At 39.3% G+C, this 20,727-nt stretch overlaps 7 protein-coding genes and 1 long non-coding RNA gene across 8 annotated transcripts in view; 3 read left to right on the top strand and 5 right to left on the bottom strand.

The window, feature by feature from the left end:
* The first annotated feature begins 221 nt into the window (after nt 1-221).
* On the top strand, nt 222-3,577 carry LOC111429892 (transmembrane 9 superfamily member 10-like). The gene is made up of 7 exons (XM_023065966.1): nt 222-478; nt 984-1,148; nt 1,244-1,353; nt 1,441-1,549; nt 1,643-1,755; nt 1,857-2,007; nt 2,115-3,577. The coding sequence occupies exons 1-7, from the start codon at nt 368-370 to the stop codon at nt 3,270-3,272; spliced, it is 1,917 nt and encodes a 638-aa protein (XP_022921734.1). The 5' UTR covers nt 222-367; the 3' UTR covers nt 3,273-3,577.
* Nucleotides 3,578-3,674: 97 nt separating this feature from the next.
* LOC111429895 (APO protein 2, chloroplastic) lies at nt 3,675-6,888 on the bottom strand. Its single transcript, XM_023065972.1, has 4 exons — nt 6,740-6,888; nt 5,931-6,099; nt 5,484-5,839; nt 3,675-4,598 (listed from the first exon to the last, which is right to left on the bottom strand). The coding sequence occupies exons 2-4, from the start codon at nt 6,096-6,098 to the stop codon at nt 3,767-3,769; spliced, it is 1,356 nt and encodes a 451-aa protein (XP_022921740.1). The 5' UTR covers nt 6,099; nt 6,740-6,888; the 3' UTR covers nt 3,675-3,766.
* A 727-nt stretch (nt 6,889-7,615) lies between these two features.
* On the bottom strand, nt 7,616-10,725 carry LOC111429899 (nucleoid-associated protein At2g24020, chloroplastic-like). The gene is made up of 7 exons (XM_023065977.1): nt 10,571-10,725; nt 9,469-9,617; nt 9,212-9,312; nt 9,076-9,115; nt 8,522-8,593; nt 8,022-8,078; nt 7,616-7,944 (listed from the first exon to the last, which is right to left on the bottom strand). The coding sequence occupies exons 1-7, from the start codon at nt 10,638-10,640 to the stop codon at nt 7,870-7,872; spliced, it is 564 nt and encodes a 187-aa protein (XP_022921745.1). The 5' UTR covers nt 10,641-10,725; the 3' UTR covers nt 7,616-7,869.
* The window catches only part of LOC111429891 (heat shock 70 kDa protein), a 25,599-nt gene continuing 14,328 nt past the window's right edge, over nt 9,457-20,727 (bottom strand). Inside the window, exons 3-4 of the transcript XR_002708232.1 lie at nt 13,542-13,549; nt 9,457-9,468 (exon numbers count right to left, since the gene is read on the bottom strand). The gene's annotated coding sequence lies outside the window, so the exon portion shown is untranslated. The remainder of the gene's footprint in view (nt 9,469-13,541; nt 13,550-20,727) is intronic.
* On the top strand, nt 11,323-13,621 carry LOC111429897. The gene is made up of 4 exons (XM_023065973.1): nt 11,323-12,184; nt 12,684-12,754; nt 12,852-13,230; nt 13,323-13,621. The coding sequence occupies exons 1-4, from the start codon at nt 11,792-11,794 to the stop codon at nt 13,515-13,517; spliced, it is 1,038 nt and encodes a 345-aa protein (XP_022921741.1). The 5' UTR covers nt 11,323-11,791; the 3' UTR covers nt 13,518-13,621.
* On the bottom strand, nt 13,810-14,693 carry LOC111429900. The gene is made up of 2 exons (XM_023065978.1): nt 14,225-14,693; nt 13,810-14,142 (listed from the first exon to the last, which is right to left on the bottom strand). The coding sequence occupies exons 1-2, from the start codon at nt 14,361-14,363 to the stop codon at nt 13,940-13,942; spliced, it is 342 nt and encodes a 113-aa protein (XP_022921746.1). The 5' UTR covers nt 14,364-14,693; the 3' UTR covers nt 13,810-13,939.
* On the top strand, nt 14,981-16,507 carry LOC111429903. The gene is made up of 2 exons (XR_002708237.1): nt 14,981-15,450; nt 15,536-16,507. It is a non-coding gene; the product is annotated as an uncharacterized LOC111429903 (long non-coding RNA).
* The window catches only part of LOC111429890 (eukaryotic translation initiation factor), a 7,198-nt gene continuing 3,413 nt past the window's right edge, over nt 16,943-20,727 (bottom strand). Inside the window, exons 6-9 of the mRNA XM_023065963.1 lie at nt 19,280-19,367; nt 18,855-19,205; nt 18,513-18,755; nt 16,943-18,421 (exon numbers count right to left, since the gene is read on the bottom strand). Of these exons, the coding sequence (XP_022921731.1) occupies nt 17,390-18,421; nt 18,513-18,755; nt 18,855-19,205; nt 19,280-19,367 (1,714 nt within the window). The 3' untranslated portion in view covers nt 16,943-17,389. The remainder of the gene's footprint in view (nt 18,422-18,512; nt 18,756-18,854; nt 19,206-19,279; nt 19,368-20,727) is intronic.

Genomic DNA, 20,727 nt, shown 5'->3' with positions numbered 1-20,727 from the left:
TAAATTTGTTGCTAATTTTGGCGGTTAAAATGAATCATACATCTCATTCTCTTTGGAAATAAGTTAGAAAATTTGAGTGAATTTGCGCTTAACAGAAAATGAATCAGAACCAATGTGTTGGTATTGCAATCTACGCCGCACGTTTTGGCCACAAAAGATGATCGGACGGTTGTGATTTGCCAATGGCTGCACCGTCTTCTATAACACACTCGGCTTCGGCGAAGAACAGTAATTACATTCGTCTTCTTCTTCTGGTGGTAACGAGAGAGCATAAGAAGACCAGCGATTTACAGTCTCTGAAAGAGGGGGAAGAGATTGTTGAAGCAAGTTTTGGATCTTGGTTGGGTTTAGATCCCCTGTCTAAGCCATGGCGAGAGGGCCTCTCGTGTTTCTGCTTTGGATCTCCGCATGTCTCTTCCTTTCCTTCCGTGCTTCCTGTTTCTATCTTCCTGGTGTGGCTCCCCAGGATTTTCATAAGGTTTGTAGAATTCGCATCTCGTTTTGATTCAACCAAGGTTGCATTGATTTTTCTTTTCTTCTCTGTGTTCGCCATTGTTTTTGGTTCTTGCGTTCCAGATCTTGCGTTTGCGTGTGATTATTGGGCGTTGATGCTTTTCTTGCTATTAAGGTGGTTGAAAATTTGAGAATTCGTTTTCTTTTAGGTTTCTTTCTCGGTGCATTTCATTTCTCCCCTGGTAATGCTTGTCGGTTGTTCGACATTTTTGTGTCTAAAGGTCTTGGATTTGGAAAGTAACCCTATCTGATTGATCTTTTGAACTGGAAATGAAGTTTTAGGGAGTACCGAACTGGAAATGGGTTGGAATTATCAAATTACTGAGAGCATTTCATGTTTGATTCCATTTCAGTTTTGCGCTGAATCTCCGCTCGTTGTAGGATAAAATGAGAATTCAAGCGTTTCCTTGGTTTTCTGTTGAATTGTAATGAAATGCAGCTCAAGTGTTTTTATTCTTTTACTGCTGCAGGGAGATCCTCTGAGGGTAAAAGTAAACAAATTGACTTCCATTAAGACTCAGCTTCCATACTCTTATTATTCCCTCCCTTATTGTCGTCCGAAGAAAATATTTGATAGCGCTGAGAATCTTGGAGAAGTTCTTCGTGGTGATCGTATAGAGAACTCTCCTTTTGAGGTATGCTATAAGCAACCTTCTCAGTGATCTTTTTTTTTTTTTTCGTTTTTGTTATCTATTTAACTTCTAAGAGAATTTATTATTGTCTATCACAGTTTAAAATGAGAGAACCAAAGATGTGTACTATTGTGTGTCGCATAGTTCTTGATGGTAAAATGGCGAAGGACTTTAAGGAAAAGATAGATGACGAGTATCGGGTGAACATGTAAGGCATCCTTTTTCAAGGACCAGACATATGATTTTGATGTTAACTTATGGATTATTTTTGTAACTACCCTTGTCGTATATGCAGGATTCTGGACAATCTTCCTCTTGCTTTTCCCATACAAAGGAATGATCAGGAATCTTCAGTTGTGTATCAACATGGCTTTCATGTTGGTCTCAGAGGACATTATGCTGGGGTACATGATCATACGTTTAGAATGTGGATAATTTGACATCTTCATGCATGTAATCTAGATGGATAAATAACTATGTGTGTTCACTTTCTGCAGAGCAAAGAGGAAAAGCATTTTATCTACAACCACTTGTCCTTTACGGTCAAGATTCACAAGGATCCTGTAACTGAGTTGTCAAGGATCGTAGGATTTGAGGTCAAACCATTCAGGTTCTCGTACTGCTTTTCTTGCCTTAAGTAGCATTTTTCTAGCCCACTTTTAGATCAAAATTGTTAAGCTATATAATTTGGTTGATATATTGTATCATTAGTGTGAAGCATGCATACGAAGATTCTTGGAATGAAAATACCCGCTTGACAACGTGCGACCCGCATGCAAAACGGCTGGTCACCAACTCTGAGACCCCTCAAGAAGTTGAAGAGAATAATGAAATCATCTTTACTTATGATGTGGAGTATTTGGTCAGTCGCCGTACAACCCTTGTATAGAATTTTATCTGCATCTTTGTTGTCTAGTGCATGCTATATTCCCCCCTCTCTAATTCATTCTCACTAATTGAATGTTATAGGATAGTGATGTGAAATGGGCATCAAGGTGGGATACCTATCTTCTGATGGCTGATGATCAGATTCACTGGTTTTCTATAGTTAATTCGTTGATGATTGTCCTTTTCCTCTCGGGTATGGTCGCCATGATTATGTTGAGAACCCTATACCGTGATATTTCTAAGTATAATCAATTGGAGACTCAAGAAGAAGCTCAAGAGGAGACTGGTTGGAAACTTGTCCATGGTGATGTTTTCAGGCCTCCATTAAAATCTGATTTACTCTGCGTGTACGTCGGCACAGGTGTTCAGTTTTTTGGCATGAGTCTTGTCACCATAGTATTTGCTGCTCTTGGTTTCCTCTCCCCTTCGAACAGAGGTGGTTTAATGACTGCCATGCTCCTACTCTGGATCTTTATGGGCCTTTTTGCTGGCTACTCTTCTGCTCGTCTATATCGAATGTTCAAGGGAACAGAGTGGAAGAAAATCATGGTGAAAACAGCTTTCGTGTTTCCTGCCACTATATTCTCCATTTTCTTTGTTTTGAATGCTTTAATCTGGGGGGAGAAATCCTCTGGAGCAGTGCCATTTGGAACCATGTTTGCTCTGGTATTCTTATGGTTCTGTATCTCGGTTCCTCTCGTCTTCGTAGGTGGCTATGTTGGGTTTAAGAAGCCAGCAATTGAGGACCCTGTGAAGACTAACAAGATCCCAAGACAGATACCAGAACAAGCTTGGTACATGAAGCCTAGTTTCTCCATTCTCATCGGAGGGATACTCCCTTTTGGGGCAGTCTTCATTGAGCTATTTTTCATCCTCACCTCCATATGGTTGCACCAATTCTACTACATATTTGGTTTCCTCTTCATTGTGTTCCTCATCCTGATAGTCACTTGCGCTGAAATCACAATTGTGCTCTGCTACTTCCAACTGTGCAGCGAGGACTACCACTGGTGGTGGAGATCTTACCTGACTTCAGGGTCCTCTGCACTCTACCTCTTCTTCTATGCCGCCTTCTACTTCTTCACAAAGCTTGAGATAACGAAGCCAGTGTCGGGGATGTTGTATTTCGGGTATATGCTGATTGGTTCATATGCTTTCTTTGTGCTGACTGGTACAATCGGATTCTACGCATGTTTCTTGTTCACAAGACTCATCTACTCCTCTGTGAAAATCGATTGATTCCTCAGAGAAATGTTATATATATACACATTTTGGAAGTTTTTGTTCATGTAGTAGAAAAGGAGAGGAAGAAAAGGCTCACCCTGTGAGATAGCTAAAGAAGACACACAGCATCTCCTGGAAATTGTTTCAATTTTTTTTCTTTTTCTTTGAATCTTTATTTTAGTACAGGCTTCTTATTACTTCTTGTTGTTCATTGGCCCTTTGTTATGTTCTGTGATAGTACAATGGAGGAAACAAAAAATCATGTGGTTCACTCTCTGCATACTCTTTCCTTAAATAAAGTCTAAGAAATCAGTTTATGTTAATTTGAAGAATACAAACAACTTTATGTGCAAATCATTTTTCTTCAAACCCTTTTTCTTGTTTCTGTAAGTTGATATTATTATAAATGGAAGGAAGTACCATCTATAAAGCCAAAACCTAGCATATATTCATTTTGAAGGTATACAACAATGTTTAAGGGGTTAACTATAGAACAAGAAGGAAACACCTCAAACTACCATTTCAGCTTCTTTAATGTCCAAAGGAATCCCCACGTCCATTCGCATCGTTGATTTGTACTTGTCTGGGATAGCAGCGCCGGCTTGGATGCATATTTCAACTACAGCAGGCGCCTGTCCGTAAAAGTTCCTAAGCTCCCTCTGCAATGGAGGGCCATTTACGTCTGGGATGTGCCAAACGTATCTCGGTGGTATCAGGTCGTCGAGCACGGCCCTTTGCCAACCATGTTGCCCGTTTCGTTGTTGGTGCTTGAAAGCTCCACAGTTCTGTGCTTTGTGCCCACTGCCACCAATATGTACCTCTGGACAATACCCACATACTCTCACTGGATACATCTTCATCAGTCTTTTGGCTCCTTGCCTCATCTGCTCCCATGCTTGAAGCGTTTGGTCAGCAAGCCAAGCTATGTCTTCTTTGTCACTTGGGGCAACAACATCAGAATCTGGTATTTCTGTGAGCAGAGGTTTCAGAGGTTCTTCTGGTTCAGGATCTGGTAGTTCACTTTCATCTGCGTCAATGAATTCACTTTTTGAGATGCGGATGATTGGTTTCCTTCTCCTCTTTGCAGGATATTCAGGAAGATCGACACCCGCTTGAATGCAAAGCTCAACCACTGCAGGAATTCGAGGAATTGAGTATCGTTCCTGATGAGAGATACGCTTCCCAAGACGATCGTAGAGGTGGTATGCTTCTACTGGCAGGAATATGTCTTCAAGAATTGCCTTTGTCCATTCATGAAGCCCCTTCCGGAAATTGGCATTTGGCCCTCTGCATGACTTGAATGGATGTCCGACAGGTCCCACATGGATTTCATTGCAAAATCTGCATAACTTTCATCACATTTAGACAAGGTTGTGAAGTTCTGTTTGAGGAAGAAAGTTGTTGGATATCTCACATCAAACAAGCATGACTCTTAGATTACAATGATGATCAAATCAGTCCGAACATGGGAGTGGAAGCTATTTTTTCAGTATGAGATTCATACGATTTCTTAAGTGCAGTGATGTCTGACTTCTGAGATAAAGATGTTTGTGTACAGGATTAATGGTGCCTCATATCAGTGGTTCGTTCAATAGTATTGTCTATTTCAACCAATCATACGAGAATTTATCACTCATTTTTATGCTAAATTGTTATGCACACGTTAAATCATATTGATAAAAGGAGGCACATTAGAAAGTAAGCGAAATATGAAGTCCAGCAGTCTTCAAGCAGCTTAATGCAAAATATAATCTCAATCAGACCAACAGCAATAACCATCAATTCTGTTTAAGCTATTTGGATCACAAATAACTGCATAAAGTAAGATTACCTATCAAAAAATGAATGAAGTTACTTGCAACGTAATGACACTTACAACTATCTTATCTTACAGTGATGAACTGGAAATAACATGATCATGTTTGATATTCCGAGTTAAAAGGGTAAGAAGATTCTTTCAAAGGGTCAAACTATTAGGAGTCACGACTCTCCACAATGGTATGATATTGTCCACTTCGAGCATAAGCTCTCATGGCTTTACTTTTGGTTTCCCTAAAATGCCTCGTACCAATGGAGATGTATCCCTTACTTATAAACCCATGATCATCTCCTTAATTAGCCACTGTGGGAAGAGTCCCAACAATCCTCAACACAATACACAAACATCAAATGTGGCATGTATTTACTTTGAAGGACAAGCAATTTGAGACTAAAAACGAGAATTACCCGCAAGCATGAACAGGTACCACCTTTAAGAGCTTCTTGAGATTGTTGATCAAAGTAATTCTTGCATTGAATACATTGTAGGCTATTGGTATCATGCTCTTAACTGTCAACCCATTCTTTGGAGGTGGTACTGGTTTTCTCGGCTGGCCTTGACTCTTTTTCATCCTCTCCCTGGCAGCTCTTCTCAACTCCACAATGGGAACTGGAAATGGCTTCTTCTCCTTCTTGGAATAGTACCGAGGAAAATCAGCATTTTGGGGATGATCACATCTTACAGCAAATGAATATGAACAAGGAATTTTCCAGGATGAAATCATAGATTTGGATCCGGCTTTGAAGTCAAAGTTACTAATATGCTGAAAATCACAATAGAAAATAGAAAATTCAAAATAAGGTAAGGCACAGAAGCTTAGAGCAAAGATTGAAAACATAAGAAATTATTCATACCTGCAAAGAACCCAGCAAACTAAGACCTGGGCCTACACAGGGCTTCACAAATTCAGACTTCTTCTGAAAGGAAATTCTCCGGGACTCCAATTTTGAAGGAAATTCAATCCATTTAACAGAACAAGATGAAATAGTACTAAAAGAGTAGTTACAAGAACTACAATCCATCCTGAAACCAGAAAAACTTGCTTACAAACTAGGAATGCTGAAAAATATTGCTTACAAACTATAAGATTTATAAACATGTAAAATGATTAAAAATAAGAATTGAATGGTAGAAGGGATAGAAAGGTAGGGGAAGCAGAAGGACGATGCAACTAAAAGGGCATGCAATGCAGGATTAATGGGCTCTCTGGAGGATCTTATTGAGCAAATTCAAGAGCTATTCCAGATTGGATTAAGCTATTAATCATTCAAACACAAAGGAAGTCCCAAAGTAGCACAAATCTTAAAGCATACCCTAAGCCAACATCAATAAGATCATCGGAGCAACAAAACAAATTGAATTATGCAAATTATATGCAACTAATCGAAGAACCTATAGTTATAATTAAAAACCCACAAAAGGTAATATTATCAAACACATGGTGGGCAAGGGCAGGAAACAAAAAGTTCATAATTCCCCAGTCGTCCGCTTCAGCTGGAAATAATTATAAAGTAAATTCGTAGTAAACCTCTAAAAAAGAAGCGCATACTGAAACCCAGTACAAAGAATTCGAACTCCAGCAAGAACAAGCAATGGAAAAAAGGGTAAGAGGAAATGGGAATGGAAAGACAACAGAAGAAGAAGAAGAAAACTACGAACTTACAGGAAAATCGATGTATTTGCTGGGAATTGTTGTGAAATAGAACGAGGAAGCTTCGATTTCAGTTAAGGATAGTTATCCAGTGACAGTAAACAGAAGAATGAGAACGAATTCCATGGCTATGGGCGGATTTTTAACAAAATGCCGACTAATGTTTGGTTAATAATAAATAAATAAAATGGAAATTGGAAGGGCAAGGAAGTTTTGGGCTTTATGTGGACCATCGTCCTTCCTGAATTGGGCCTTTAGAAGAACGGCCCAGTATTTTTATCGATTGAACCCTTAGAATGGGCCGACGTGGGCTCATCTTTAATAACTTAAAATTAAAACGGAAATTGGAATAGATCGCCAAAAATGAGTACCAAGTCACGGTGACGACGAAGGTAACCTACTTTCGGTGCACGCCGAGCCAACAAGTTCAGTCATAATTCTAAAAGAATGACGAGAGAGTTCTTATTTCTTTATTTATCCATCGGTACAATGTACTGGGCTCATCTCGTGGAGTAAAAAGCCAAAACCGAGTTGTAGTTTTGTTGTTCGCTGCCTCAACGCATTCTCTCTTCTCCCTAGCATCATCCCACATAGAAAGAAAGAGCGTAGTACCCGGGCCAACCTGTAGCTCTGCTAACATAAAACGAGGAGTTGGGTCTGAATTGACGAAACAAAGTCACTTTCGGAACCATACTTCCTACAGCTAACACATGTCCAACGAGAACGCACAGCGCAACCGAACGTGAGTTACTATACTGAATCCCCCGCTGCCCATCGAGGGCCAAGTGGTAACGTCATGATCCGCAAGGGAAGAGATCACTCATTCTTCCATTAATTTTAAGCCTTTTCTTCTCAAGAAATCAAATGTCTTTCCCTTGAGCAAACCCAAATGCCAGTGTCGATATCACTTCTATAGCAGATTCCAATTTGAAATCTCGTTCTCATCTCATTCTTTCGATTCTTTGATACCACAGTAAGTATCACAGCTTGTCTTTTTTACATTTAGAAATGGAGAAAAAGGTTCCCAAACATTTAGTTCACCAGTAAAAACCAATATGGAATTTGCTGCAGAAGTCGGATTACAATTAGTCGTCTCACTGCCGCTGCGTTTACAAAACTGATGCTCGACGCACATAAACGGTCTACTTTAATCCCTCACCGAGGCCCTGGGGCATGCCTAAGCTCTGAGCAAGATCACTCATTCTTTGCTTCATGGCCTGAGAATCAAAGGACCAATCGTCAGTTCTGCATAAATAAGACTTGGTAACTAAAATCGTATTGGAACAGGTCTTACCTGAACACTCTTCTGATGTGCATCCCGATATGCTTCAGTAACCAGAAGGGAAAGTTTCTGCATAGTAAAGTAAAGCTCTGAATATTTGGAATGTTCATCATTAACCACAATCAGAAATTTTAATAGTTATTATTTTACTGTGTAAATGTGAGATCCCACATTGGTTTGTGAGAAGAACGAAACATTCTTTTGATGGGTGTGGAAACCTCTTCCTAGCAGACACGTTTCAAAAATCTTGAGGGAAAATCTGAAAAGGAAAGTCCAAAGAAGACAATATCTGCTAGCAATGGGTAGGCCTTAGTCTTAAAGCCGGCCAATTTTCAAACTTGTGAGGTCTAATTCCACCGGGCACCAACATGGAAGAAGATATACTCCGAGCTTGGATCAGGACAGGACAGGTGGTGCAGCATTAAGTTGTGACTTGAGGATGTAAATATTAGTTCAATATAAAGATGCTTATTAGGAGCAATGCCATTTCAAATGTTAGAGTGCATACTCACTTCTGGTCCTAATTTCATTGCAGCCTCAGTGATCTCTGTGCGAAGAGGTTGCTGGTTCCCGGATAATGTCACCTAAATTAGTCGAACGAAAACTGTTAGGCAGATACGAGGTGTTATTCAAACCGGATATGAACCCATTCTCTAATTTAATAATTCTCATCAAATGAGATGGCTATGCTAGGCCTTGCATGGAACCAATTAACATCTCAGGGAGATGGCCCCAAGAGATTTTAAATCCACAACAACCTGGTTGAATATAAAGAAATTGGATCCACTTATCATCTTAAAACAAGAGAGAAAGATTGGTAATCACAAGCTCTAGACGTGTTCATCTCTCTAAGTAACACCTAAAACAAATACAATAATGATAAATACAAGTCAATACTTCAGAATCTGTTCATATTTACTAGCTACCTAAACTCAAGACGGGGAAACATATTTTACAATCTTAAGCAAAATTCAACACATGTTCACTTCACTAACAACCTTTGCGATCACATAGTTATGGTCAAGGTGAAGATGAACTTGGCGCAAGAGAAAAAGGTGGAACATACCTTTATTAGCTCTCCTTCGCAGTAGCCATCAAATTCTGCCCTGGAAAACAGAAACATAGAGGGAAAAAAATGTTCAGGCATCATAATAAAACAGAGAAAAACATCTTCAAGAGGTATTTAACTTGTTTAGTCTTACGCTGCAAGTTCTTTTTGTACACGCACTGCCTCTACTTGGACAACCTGTTGCGCCGTCCTCACAGTTTCATATAAATTCTGCATATTTCCAAAGATTCCTGCCTAAAAGAAGTTAGCAGGTCAAGGAAAAGTCACTTTCGGTTCCCTGACTTTGAAAGACATTTCTGTTTGGTCTCTAAATTACTGAAGATGACAAATTTATTGAGCATGATATCAAAATTTATACTGTTTTAATCATATTGCGGATCAAACTTCTACCTTTGAAGGCGCATCATCCTTCTCCCCATTCTCCTTTTTTCCCCCAAATAGACCACAAACACAAAGAGATCTACTATTTTTCTCAACTTTCCAAGGGCCATAAGGTGAGATCCGCGCACCAACTATATTTGACATTGAATTTAGGTTACCTGTAAGAGGCAGCCAGAAAAGAACAAATTCTACATTAATAAGTATAGTTAAATGTCACAAGAAGTGGTCTTCGTCTCCAATTTCAGAATGAAATTTTGGAAATAAACGAGGACTTTGCAGCAGCAGACAAATTTATATTCTCCAAACTCCAAAGTATTACATTCAAATTATAAAAAACAAACCACCAAATTCTAAAATTGTCGCGCACGTTCGGAGTGACTTCCTACTTTCTTTGACATAAAATACTCATTTCAACAATTGGAAAGTCAATCAAAACATATCTAGCTTGTTAAAATTTACTAATGAAGTAGACGGGATTTGTTCAGTTCTGCCATTGGCATTATGAGACATGCAACCTGCTTCAGTCTAGGTTACGAATTAAGAACTAAACTTGACTGGTTCATGTCATTCCTTATCTATGAACTGTTTTTCAGGTGGATAATCTTACAGTTAACCCTAGTACTAGAAAGTTTTGAGGCTTATCCAAACTTATTAAATAGTTTTCAAGTTAATTTCCCAGATCACAGTCTTTTTCTTTCATGTTCTTTACAAAAAAAAAAAAAATGTACACAGGACCCATCTGCCTCCAAGTTCAAATCAAGAGGATCTCCCCCACTCATCTATCACAAATTTACTTCGATTCTACGAAAAATTAATAATTCTTATATAGAAATGAACCTAACCCATCCAGTAATAAGAACTGAGGACACCGCCAGACAGTTCCATTTTAGGTCTAAACGCCATACTAATCACCTGCACCAACTTAGATCCCTCCGTTCGATTGAGTGGTTACGAAATAGCTACATAATATGCAATACAGAACTAAGTCCCAAGCAACCAATTCTATACAGAGATACAGCAAACAATCCAAACTCAATTTCCTACGGTCTCGGCAACCAAAAAAAAAAAAAAAAGAGTTCAGAGAGAAAAAGAGTTAAAGAATGGCACTAACTTCGCTTCTTCAAATCAGAAATCCCTCGGAGATTTGGCAGTTGAGCACTCAGAGATATTGTCGACGCCATTGCTCAAAGCTGTGAATGTGTCGAGGAGAAATTCGAGAGGATAAACTATGAACTATTTAGTAGATTTTCGCTTCCAAACATCACCTACCGCTTACACTTCTTAAAGAACGGACCAATAAAAAAAGACCACGTTTCTTAATATTTATTTTAACAAATATAAAATATTAAATTAAACTATTTATGTAATTTTCTTCACTACTTATTTCCGTTGAGATTTAAATTAAACTTACTTGACAAAATAGATGGATTGTAATACATTGCGTTTTGGTCTAATGAGGTGGGATGAACTGAGCTAATTCTAATGAGATGGGATTAACTGAGCTAAGTAGAAGTAAGGTGAAGACCAAGTAACATCTCCCGAACCCCCTTCACCCATGATCGGGGCTAGACATAGACACGATTCTGATAAGATATCACTAAGTATGCCGATCTATTATTTTATTAAAGATAATTAATCAAAACATAATTCAAAACACTAAAATATGCTTATTTTTTAATCATAGTAAAATGTTAATTAAGCACTTTGGACAACTTAGTCCTTTACCTTCTCCATCTTCGAAAAAGCTGAGTTTGAGGCTTGGAGATGAGGGGTAAAAAGGGAAGAAGAGAGGGAAAAAAAAGGGGTAGTTTAGTAATTCTGTATAAGAATTGACCTACCCGCTATAACAATGGCATCCTCCCTCCTTTAAGATTTATGAACATGGCGAAGGAAGAAAAGATTGTGATGAAAAAGCGAGGAGGGAGGGGGTGCCCTACAAAATAAGGTACTTCCCAAGCAATAGAACCAGCCCAGCCCCTGAATTGGATCCGATCTTCTTCCATTACAGGCCTGGATCGAGCCCTCAAAGCAAAATACAGTCTCTGTCTCTGTCTCTGTCTCTCTCTAGAACCCTAGAAGTTTCTCTCGTTGCAGAAAAGGGGGGAGGAGAGAGAGAGAGAGAGAGAGATCGCGCGCACCCCCATCGAGGAGAGGGAAGAGTCTGCGCCATTCAAATTGTGTGTCGCTCTGTCGTTGGCATCCAGGGGCATTGAATGGCCCAGGTGGACCAGAATTTATGTAGAAGGAAAAACAAAAAAGGGAAGAAAGAGTTGGAAAGAAAAGAAAGGAAAGGAAAGGAAAGCGAAGATGATGGATATCGAGATGTCTTCTAATGTCCTCCAACCAAACCCACCTCTCACAAACATCTTCATCACTGTCTCTGAAAACAACAATATTTTGCACCGAGTTATGTGGGCTTTTTTGGGTTTTAGTTGGCTCGGTCAGAGCTTCACAGAGAAAACAGGAAACCAGGAACCTTCACCCACCCCCCACCCCCTTCCTTCTCTTCCTTCCCAATTCCCCCACCAATTCCCATCCATTTCTCTTTTCTCTTTCTTCTCTCCCTCTTTCTCTCCCCATCTGGGTTCTTAATTTCCTTCCTTCATTCCCATCTATGAAGAAGATGAAAGGGGCTGCTGCTCTCTCCCAATACCCTGTGTATGAGGATCCCAAGGCCAGATTCAAGCATCACGGTCTCCTCCATGATTATCAGGTCTTGGAGAAGGTAATTTTCTTTTGCAAGCTTCTACGGATTTGGGGTTTGTTTTCTCTCTCGTGATTCTATCAGATCTGGCTTTCTTTTGATGAATGTTTGAATATTTTTTTTCAGATCTTCTCATATATTGATTTCATGTGAGATTTGGGTTGTTTCTTTTTTCATACAATTTCTGGTTTGGAAGAGGTAAAGATGGTTTTGATCTATTAGCTCTCAATCATGGAAACTTTTTTTTTATTTTTTTTTTTAACCTTTCTTTGGGCTAAGCTAATTCTTCCGAGTTCTGAACTGGCTATTTTCTTGGGTTATGTTTTAGCCCTCGACTTCTGGTTGTTCAAACAAACATTGATATAAGAACAAAGATTTATGGATTGTTTGTTGAAATTTGAAATACCCATCTTAGATCATCCTCCTCCCTCAAGTTCTGAGTTTGTGACATAGAGATCGGTTTAGGACTCGGGAATGTTATGGATGAACAAACAGTTGAAAGTTTTTGTTTTCCTTCCAGGAAACAGGAACTGTCAAGAGCAAATTGCAGATGATGAAGCAAAAGAAGATGACCTTGATTGCAGAAGTCCGGTATAATCTTTACATTACTACATTGTATTTGTACTGATCTTCTTCAGGAATTGGTGAATTGTTTAGGCCTAACTATGAGTCTACGTTTATATTGAAGATTCTTGAGGAAGAGATATGAGTACTTAATGAACAACCAATTGTCAACAAAGGAACATTATTCGAATGGAGATCTAATGCAGCAGAAGCAATTTCATAATAATAAGAAGGGGAAGAATGTTGCAAGAAGAAGACCTGCTTTGCAACCTGTCATGGCTATCTCTGATATAAACCAAAAGGAAAGAATTGACAAAGGATTCAGTGTTCCTCTCCAGAATTCTACTCCAATTCCTGTTCTTGACTTAAACCAGAAGGCAAAGACTTCTTCTAGGAAGAAAGCCAATCAACAGAATCCGACGCCCGTTTTCGACTTGAATCAGAAGGAAAGAATGTATAGTGAGAGAGACATCACTCCATTTTTTGATTTGAACCAAATTTCGGTAATTGTCTAAGGGGACTTATTTGGGTACTAATGTTATGATTGCTGAACTCTATCAACCTCCTCTCCCTAACTATTGTTCCTTTGGTTCAGATAGAGGAAGAGGAATTGCAGACTCGTTACGAGCCATTGAGTGCGGTTGAGTTGAAGAAAAGCCTTCTTCGAGGAGGGAACGACGAGCCGCAAAACGATATAAAGATTTTGGCGTGCAGGGGCATTGGAGATGGTCCAAGTCGAGCTGGTAAGAGGAAGATTTCATGGCAAGACCAGGTTGCTTTACGGGTTTGAGCTCATTTCTATCTCTAGTGTCACTTAGAACTCTACTATTTGTACATGTATTAAAATTTAAACAAAGAATGATGATGAAGAATCGAAGTGGCAATCCTTCAATCTGTTGTCTAGTTCTTCTCTAGTTGGCTAAGCTCTGATTCTTTCTACATGGAACCAAATTGCCTTCTGTACATGAAGAAAATTTCTATCCGTTGCGACGGGGAAATTTTCACTAAGATCAATCGATTAAACCACTAAAGCTTGCTAAACAGATTTGAAAGAACAAGATTCTGGTCTACGAAGAAGAAAATGCGGAGAATCAAGCGGTATGAAGCTTCAAAGTCGAGTTATCGAATACTAACATTGCCCATGAACAAGGTCCAAAGCATTACAGAATATAACACTCGACTGCTCTGCTGCTGCTACAACAGAGCCAACACTTACAGACCTGTAAGAAGAACACATAAACTAAAGAAGCCACATGAAACATCCCACAGCAACGAAGAAGTTGATTTGATCCGTAAAGGGTTAGCATCATTCTTCGAGTGCCCCCTATGAATGTCGTTCCCCCCGCCATAAACTCCTCTTGCTCTCATCACCTTCGTTGCAGCTCCAACGTTTATCTGCTTACTGTCCTGCAAATCTGCAGATGCAGCAACACAAGAAAGCAGTTCTTACACACTGTTTTTCAAGTGCAAGATTCAAAAGACTGTTAGATTTGTTACCTTTTCTGGGCCTCCCCTGCTTCAGGTGCTTGTAAGGATCATAAGCTTTGTTGGTGAAATGGGCTTCAGATAGACAAAATGGAAGGAGACAGAGGCAAAGAAGGGAGATGAGGAGCAAAAGGAATGGTCCTTTTCTCATGTTTGATTGATTTTTGGTGTTCAAATTCAATCTAACGAGCAATGGAGGGGGGCATACATGTTTTTAACCACTAAAAAGAAACAATAGTGGCCCCCTATAAAGGTGTATAGCTCACAGACAGACATAATTGGATAAGAATATATACTCAAATCATCTTTTTCTTCCTTTTCTTTCACAAAAGAATTCAAAACTTACCTCTTAAAAATTGAATGTGTGGCTTAAAATGAAGTTCCTTTTGTAATTTCTTCTTGCATTGTTCTTAAATTCTAGGAATATTGTATCACTAACATGATATTCCTAAAATATAACATTAAAATAAGAAATCAACTCATCACCAAGAAATAAAAACTTGAATTTGATGTATTAACTACGAAGAAAAGAATATTCACATAATGGTGGTGCAAAATAAAAGATGTGTAGACAGAATGTAAAGGAAACTTAAGTGGAGAGATAATGAAGATGAAAAGAATTATATGATAGAAAGTGTGTTTGTATGGTTACCAAAGATAGCCTAGTCACAAAGATTCATCACAATTAGTGCTACCTGCATTGATTATGATTGAACGCCCCTAAGCTGATTGTCAACCAGCAGTAGAGGCTTTTTGGTGCTCGAAGACATGTCCTCAATGAGTCTCAAGGGCTGTATTGTACCGTAATCTTCACCGAGCGCCCTCTTGATGGATGAGTCTCAAGGGCTGCATTGTACCGTAATCTTCACCCAGTGCCTTCTTGATGGATGAGTCTCGAGGACTGCATTGTACCGTAATTCTCACCTAACGCCCTTTTGATAGACGAGTCTCGTGGGCTGCATTGTACCGTAATCTTCACTCTCAAGGGCTGCACAATCTTCACCCAGCGACAGGCAGAATCCTCTATAGACGACATAAATTCGTGACAAAATAAGTGGCCATGATGCCACTATCCACTTAGTGTCCACCTTGTTAAAACTGAAAAAGAAGCAAAAAAATTAATTACTTGTTTAATATGATTCCAAAGCGATAGGGTTCTTGAAGGGAAAGGGTGAAGAAGAATAAAGTGCGATGAATTGAAGAAGAAAAGACGGCAAATCTTGTTTTGCAAAATTCAGGTAACTCACTTTAGAAGACAAAAGCTATAATTCCTTACCTTATTCAGTTGCCCTAATTCTGTTCCATTTCTTTCATCTGCAACAGAAGCCATTAGACAACAAAAAAATGAAGGAACATTCCCAATCATCTCATCTCATCTCATCTCATCTCATCTCAAATTCGAATAAACAGAAGGTTACGATGAGATAATCGCGAAGAAAATGTTCGGACGGAATTAGAACCTTGGGAATGCCGGGAGCGCCTTGCCAGTCGCGTCTTCGGCAAGCGTCGGAGGGCGATTTTATTGGCGAGTTCATCGAGATCACGAAGGGGAAGCGCATTGCTACTGTTTTCGCCTCTTTGATTGCGAGGCAGAGGAAGTTGTGCCTCTGAGAAAAAGAGGCCTCCATTGATTGTTTCGTTGGGGAAGATTGGAAGTGCCTTTATCTGTGTGATCGAACATGGAGTTGAGTTAAGAGGCGAGGAGAAGGACGCCATTAGCAGTAGACTTTGGTGATGTTGAAGACCTACCATGGAGATTCTTTGCAGGAATGGGAGCTCCATTGAAGGAAGAAAAAACAGAAACGAGGCTAATGTTAGAAGGGTTCGTAGGACGAATCATTCATAGAACGACATTCGGCCAGACGACGATCTACTGGTAACCATCTGTAAACCTTCTTTTGATACTGATCTTCATGGCCGAAGAGGATCCGGTGTGTTTATCCGCCCACCGATGCTCCGATGGATGAAGGATATTCCGGCGGAGTACTCCGGTGAAAGAACTCGAATCATCGCCATGATAAGCCAGACAACATGGTGAGAGAGAAATTAGGGCTATTGGAACAGGGAAAATCGAATTCGAGGATCCGAGAATCGAGGTATAATGTGTAATCGCATAGATTCAGACTATAATGAAGATTAAGTTCAGATTTTCGTTTCTAATTTCGCGCGTTTTAACAATGGAAGTCGTCGGAATTTTCCTTTCAGAAACAGTTTCCCGGAAAATCAAGATTTTCTTAGTTCTTGTAATAAGCTTCGTTGAGTTCATCTGAAATTGAACGTCTTCATAGTAGTTGGTGAGATCCGTGTATTTTCACCATTATTCAATTATGGATATCTTCTAAATATTTATATAAAAAATTAGCGGTAGTTTTGTTAGTTAGGATCTGTTTTTTTAGGTTCAACTATAAATTAATCTTTATTAATAAAAATATAAAACTTTAAAAATCAATTAATCACAAAATTAAGAACAAGTTAAAGACTAAACTAAAAATAATTTTTATTTTTAGTCCATACATTTTGAAATGCTTATTTTTAATTTTTGATTGTAGGCCTACTATTTTAATGTAAATTGTTTAATTAAAATATGGTGAAGCAATAAATGATAAAGTACATTCCAAGGCATTGTCGTCAAATAAGAAAATCTGCAACCATCACATCACATGTACTTCTCCTTGTCTATTTCAACTGAGAATTTAATGCTCTTTGCAAAGGGAAGTGTAGAAGAAGGCAAAACCAAGTAGTTTATCATTAACTAGCCCAATTTAACAGCCAACAAGTCCCAAAGAAACAATAAAATAAAAAATAACATGATTTAACAATTTTTTTTTAATAAAAAAACATATTCAGAAAGAAAAAGAAAAATAAAAGGAAGACAGGATCCCTTGAAGGGAACGCTCTTTTTGAGTTATTCAGCCATATGATTTAGCCATGCTTGGAGAGCAAAATCCATGGCATTGCGGGGGGTTCATTTTTTCACTCTCAATAGACATGCTACAGACTCCGAAAAAACAATATACAACTCAATTAAAATTACCTGTTCTTTGTAGCCACCATATCAGATAATGAAATACATGTTGTATGTCACATGAGGAAGGAGGGGAGCGCCGCATCAAAACCAAGGACGAGAAGTTTCATTTGATGTTTGTAACTAGAAAGCTTGAAGCAGTAAGATTCACCTTAATATGCCAGATTTCGACAGCCTTCGATATCGGATGCCAACGAGTCCAATAATCCTTGTCCAGACACATTGGAACTAATCGTCTTCAAAACAGCATCAAATATATCTTTCCTAAACCTGTCGTCTTCCACCTTCTTAATGGCCTCTTTCACCACCTGAAAATCCAAACCACCAGATATAACAAGTTTCCCAATTATCTCACCAAAATTGATGGGTGCTTTTGGTAAATCAATGCCTGCGTCATCGAGCATGGAAGCATAAAGCAAGCATCCAGTCCCAATGTCACTAGCTGTAAAAACCTTCCTGGAGAGTAAGTAGTCCAGAAACTTTACAACTGCTTCAACACATGGTGGGCTTTTCTCTAGGGCCAAGGAAATGGCTTCTTTTACAACCTCAGGGTGGTAAGCTGGTGACATGAGTTCTTCCACGCACTGTAAAGCTTCATCCAAAATCCGGATACTGAAATATTCTTCAAGAAGAGAGTGAGTTTTCTTTCTGAGGTCATCTTGTTTTAAAGATGCAGCTGGAACCTGTGGTCGCTCTGCAGGTGGAGGAACTGTTGCTGCGGCAATAGGTTTATGAACCTGACCAGAGGGCTCTAACCCATGACCAAAGTTAACAGGACGAGTAGTAGATGCACCTGCACCCTGCAATAGAGCACTATTCTTATTACTAATAAGCCCACCAGTACCCTGGGGAAGTAGCCTTGCATTCAACGCGGATCCTTTGCCAACGAACGATGCTGAGCCACGCCCAGATCCATCTGCCCCCCTTGGTATAGGTCGGGTCCTATGTACCTCCCAATTGTCATTATCCATGCCTGGCATACCAGGCATCTTCCTAGTTCCTGGCATGCCAGGCATCATACCCCCAAAACCAGGTCGATTGATAGGAAAGCCCCCAGGGCTGGTGTTCCCAGGAGAACCAGACACAACGCCACGATTATTTCTCATATTAACAGTAGCACCAGGACGTAGTCCCAGATTTTTTTCTGCCTCTGTATGTATTTCAGTAATAGTTTTGGCTTTAACCTGTAGGAAGAAAAGGTTGAAGGCATTAGAACAAAAATCCAAAAATTTGTTCGACCAACCAAAGAGAGAGAGAGAGAGTACAAGGGTCTACCTCTTCACGCCTAGGAACCCAATTGTTGGCACGCAAATCAAGAACATCACGAACCATGAACTTCAGTCGTGGGGCCAACTGAGTGTGTGTGGTCAGTTCTTTCAATCGGCCAAAGTACATGTCATTTATACGTCGTGACTTCGTGTTCTCGTCTAGCTGCTTACCTATGGTGTTAAAGAATTGACAGATGGCCTCAACATTTTCTTCTGCAGGACAAGATTTGTTATCTGGTCCTAAAAGTTCCTGAACAGAACACAAGCTATCAGAAAAGGCAGCATTTTAAAAAATTTAAAGGAAGGGTGAAACAATCAGCAATAATTCAGATGGACATCAAATAAAGACCTGCACAATGTGGTGGACGATTTTCTCAGGCACCATCTTTTGCTTCAGAAGCTCTCCAATTAATCGAATATTTCCAAGAGTACGAAGTTTCAAAAGTCTATCTTTATCCCTGCGTTCGCTCTCTTGCTCAGGGGCAGTCATCTGCCTAAGCTCTTCCCTCAACTTGTCAGCACCTTCAAAAGCCTCCTGACAGATATTTAAGAGGACTCGTTTAAAAGTAACTTCTCTACCACCAGGTTCATCAGACGGAAATTGTGGTAGCTTCTGATTCAGATCGGAACATAATTGAGCATACATGGGGCAGAATGTGGGTTCAAGAACGGCCTTGTCAAAAATAAGTGAAATGACATCCTGCATTGCAAGCAAAGTGAGATGGGGGGAAAAAGTAGCATCATTCTTGAATCAAGCGAGTGGATGAAGATAACCTTCAAAATATCAGCGGAGGTGATTCCAGAGTCAATTAGCTGACCCTTAAGGAGATCGAACTTTTCTGGTGTTAGCTTGTTCAATATCCTGCATAACCAATGCACTTTTTCGTAAATACCACAATATTCAATAGTTAACAAAGGTTTTGAGGCATTATCCACAAAGGTCACTATCAACTTTGAGGCACGGCTTTTGGTATAGGGGATTAAGAGGCATATAGAAGAGGCATCCACCTCGATTTAAACATGCCAAAGCGTAGAAAAAAGGGATTGTCGGTTATCATTTCGATTTTAAGTGGCTATTGAAGCTTTTAATTCTGTCTTGGAAGTGCACAAAGCCTCTCTGCCTCTTGTATATAGGTGATCCGGAGGTAGGTGATCCAAAAAATTTCTAGTACTACACAGAGTATATAGTACTATTCAAGTATATACTACTATTCAGCATCTGACGGGTCATTAGATGATGTTATTTTACTCTATGGGTGCACACAATTATTAAATGCTTTTTTTATGGCTAGCAATGAATAGTAGTATGGAACCTTTCCTGCCGTGGTACTTGAAATTTTCCCGTAGGTTACCTTAACCTTCATGCATTAATGAAAAGAATTTGAATTTGGCAGTTAAATGAATGTCATGTATCTGTTTTGGCTATTATGCAGGATACTTAATTATCTGTACGTTTAATTTCTGAAATAAATGTGCTTGTGCATGGTAAGTATTGATGTGGATCTCTTCATTTAATGAGGTGAGTTATTTTGATTCATTGGTTCGCATGGATGGTCTTTCCAAGAGGCTATATTATTTAGATTATGTTGTCAAGTGCATGTAAGGATGACCTAGAACATTTAAATGGGTCTCAAGTTTCCAAGAAGCCTCATTCATTGCTATGTGACCAAGGCATGCAAATTTAAAACAAGTTTCAGTGGATGAAGGAGATGAGGTTCTAAACAAGGCCTTCCTTAGCATATACATTGCAATATTGTTTCAGAAAATCTTCTTACGGATATGAAGGCAGTCTTTGTTCTTTGATTGATGAGGGGCATTCTGGTCTGGAGGCCCCTCCCTGCTTCAATTGATCCCTCCTAAACTATTGTTATGGATCCAAGAGCTTCTTTGGCCCTTCTAGGCCAAGTTCATCGTCCTTCGTTCATTCTCTTCTACTTCATTTTTATTACATGGAATTTCCTTTTGATGGCCTCATTGGTGGTCTTCCTGCTTTCGGTTATTGGCTCTTTAGTATGGTAGCTTTTCATTGACTGATCTTTTGGCGCTGTTGGTTGGGTTTGGTGTCTTGCTCCTTGTGGCTGTGGCTATTCTTTCATATTTTGGGGTCTTTGTGTGGTTGGGTCCTCTTGTTCTTGGAGAGCCTGTATTGCTCTTCTTTTCCTTTTCTTTTTCTTTGTCTTTTTTTTTTTTTTTTTTTTTTTTTTTTTTTTTTTTTTTTTTTT

This window comes from Cucurbita moschata, unplaced genomic scaffold (genome assembly GCF_002738365.1).
Source record: "Cucurbita moschata cultivar Rifu unplaced genomic scaffold, Cmos_1.0 Cmo_Scf00032, whole genome shotgun sequence".
Lineage (NCBI taxonomy): Eukaryota > Viridiplantae > Streptophyta > Magnoliopsida > Cucurbitales > Cucurbitaceae > Cucurbita > Cucurbita moschata.
The sequence above is the reverse complement of the archived record's forward strand: the minus strand, read 5'-3'. Positions and strand labels throughout refer to the sequence as shown.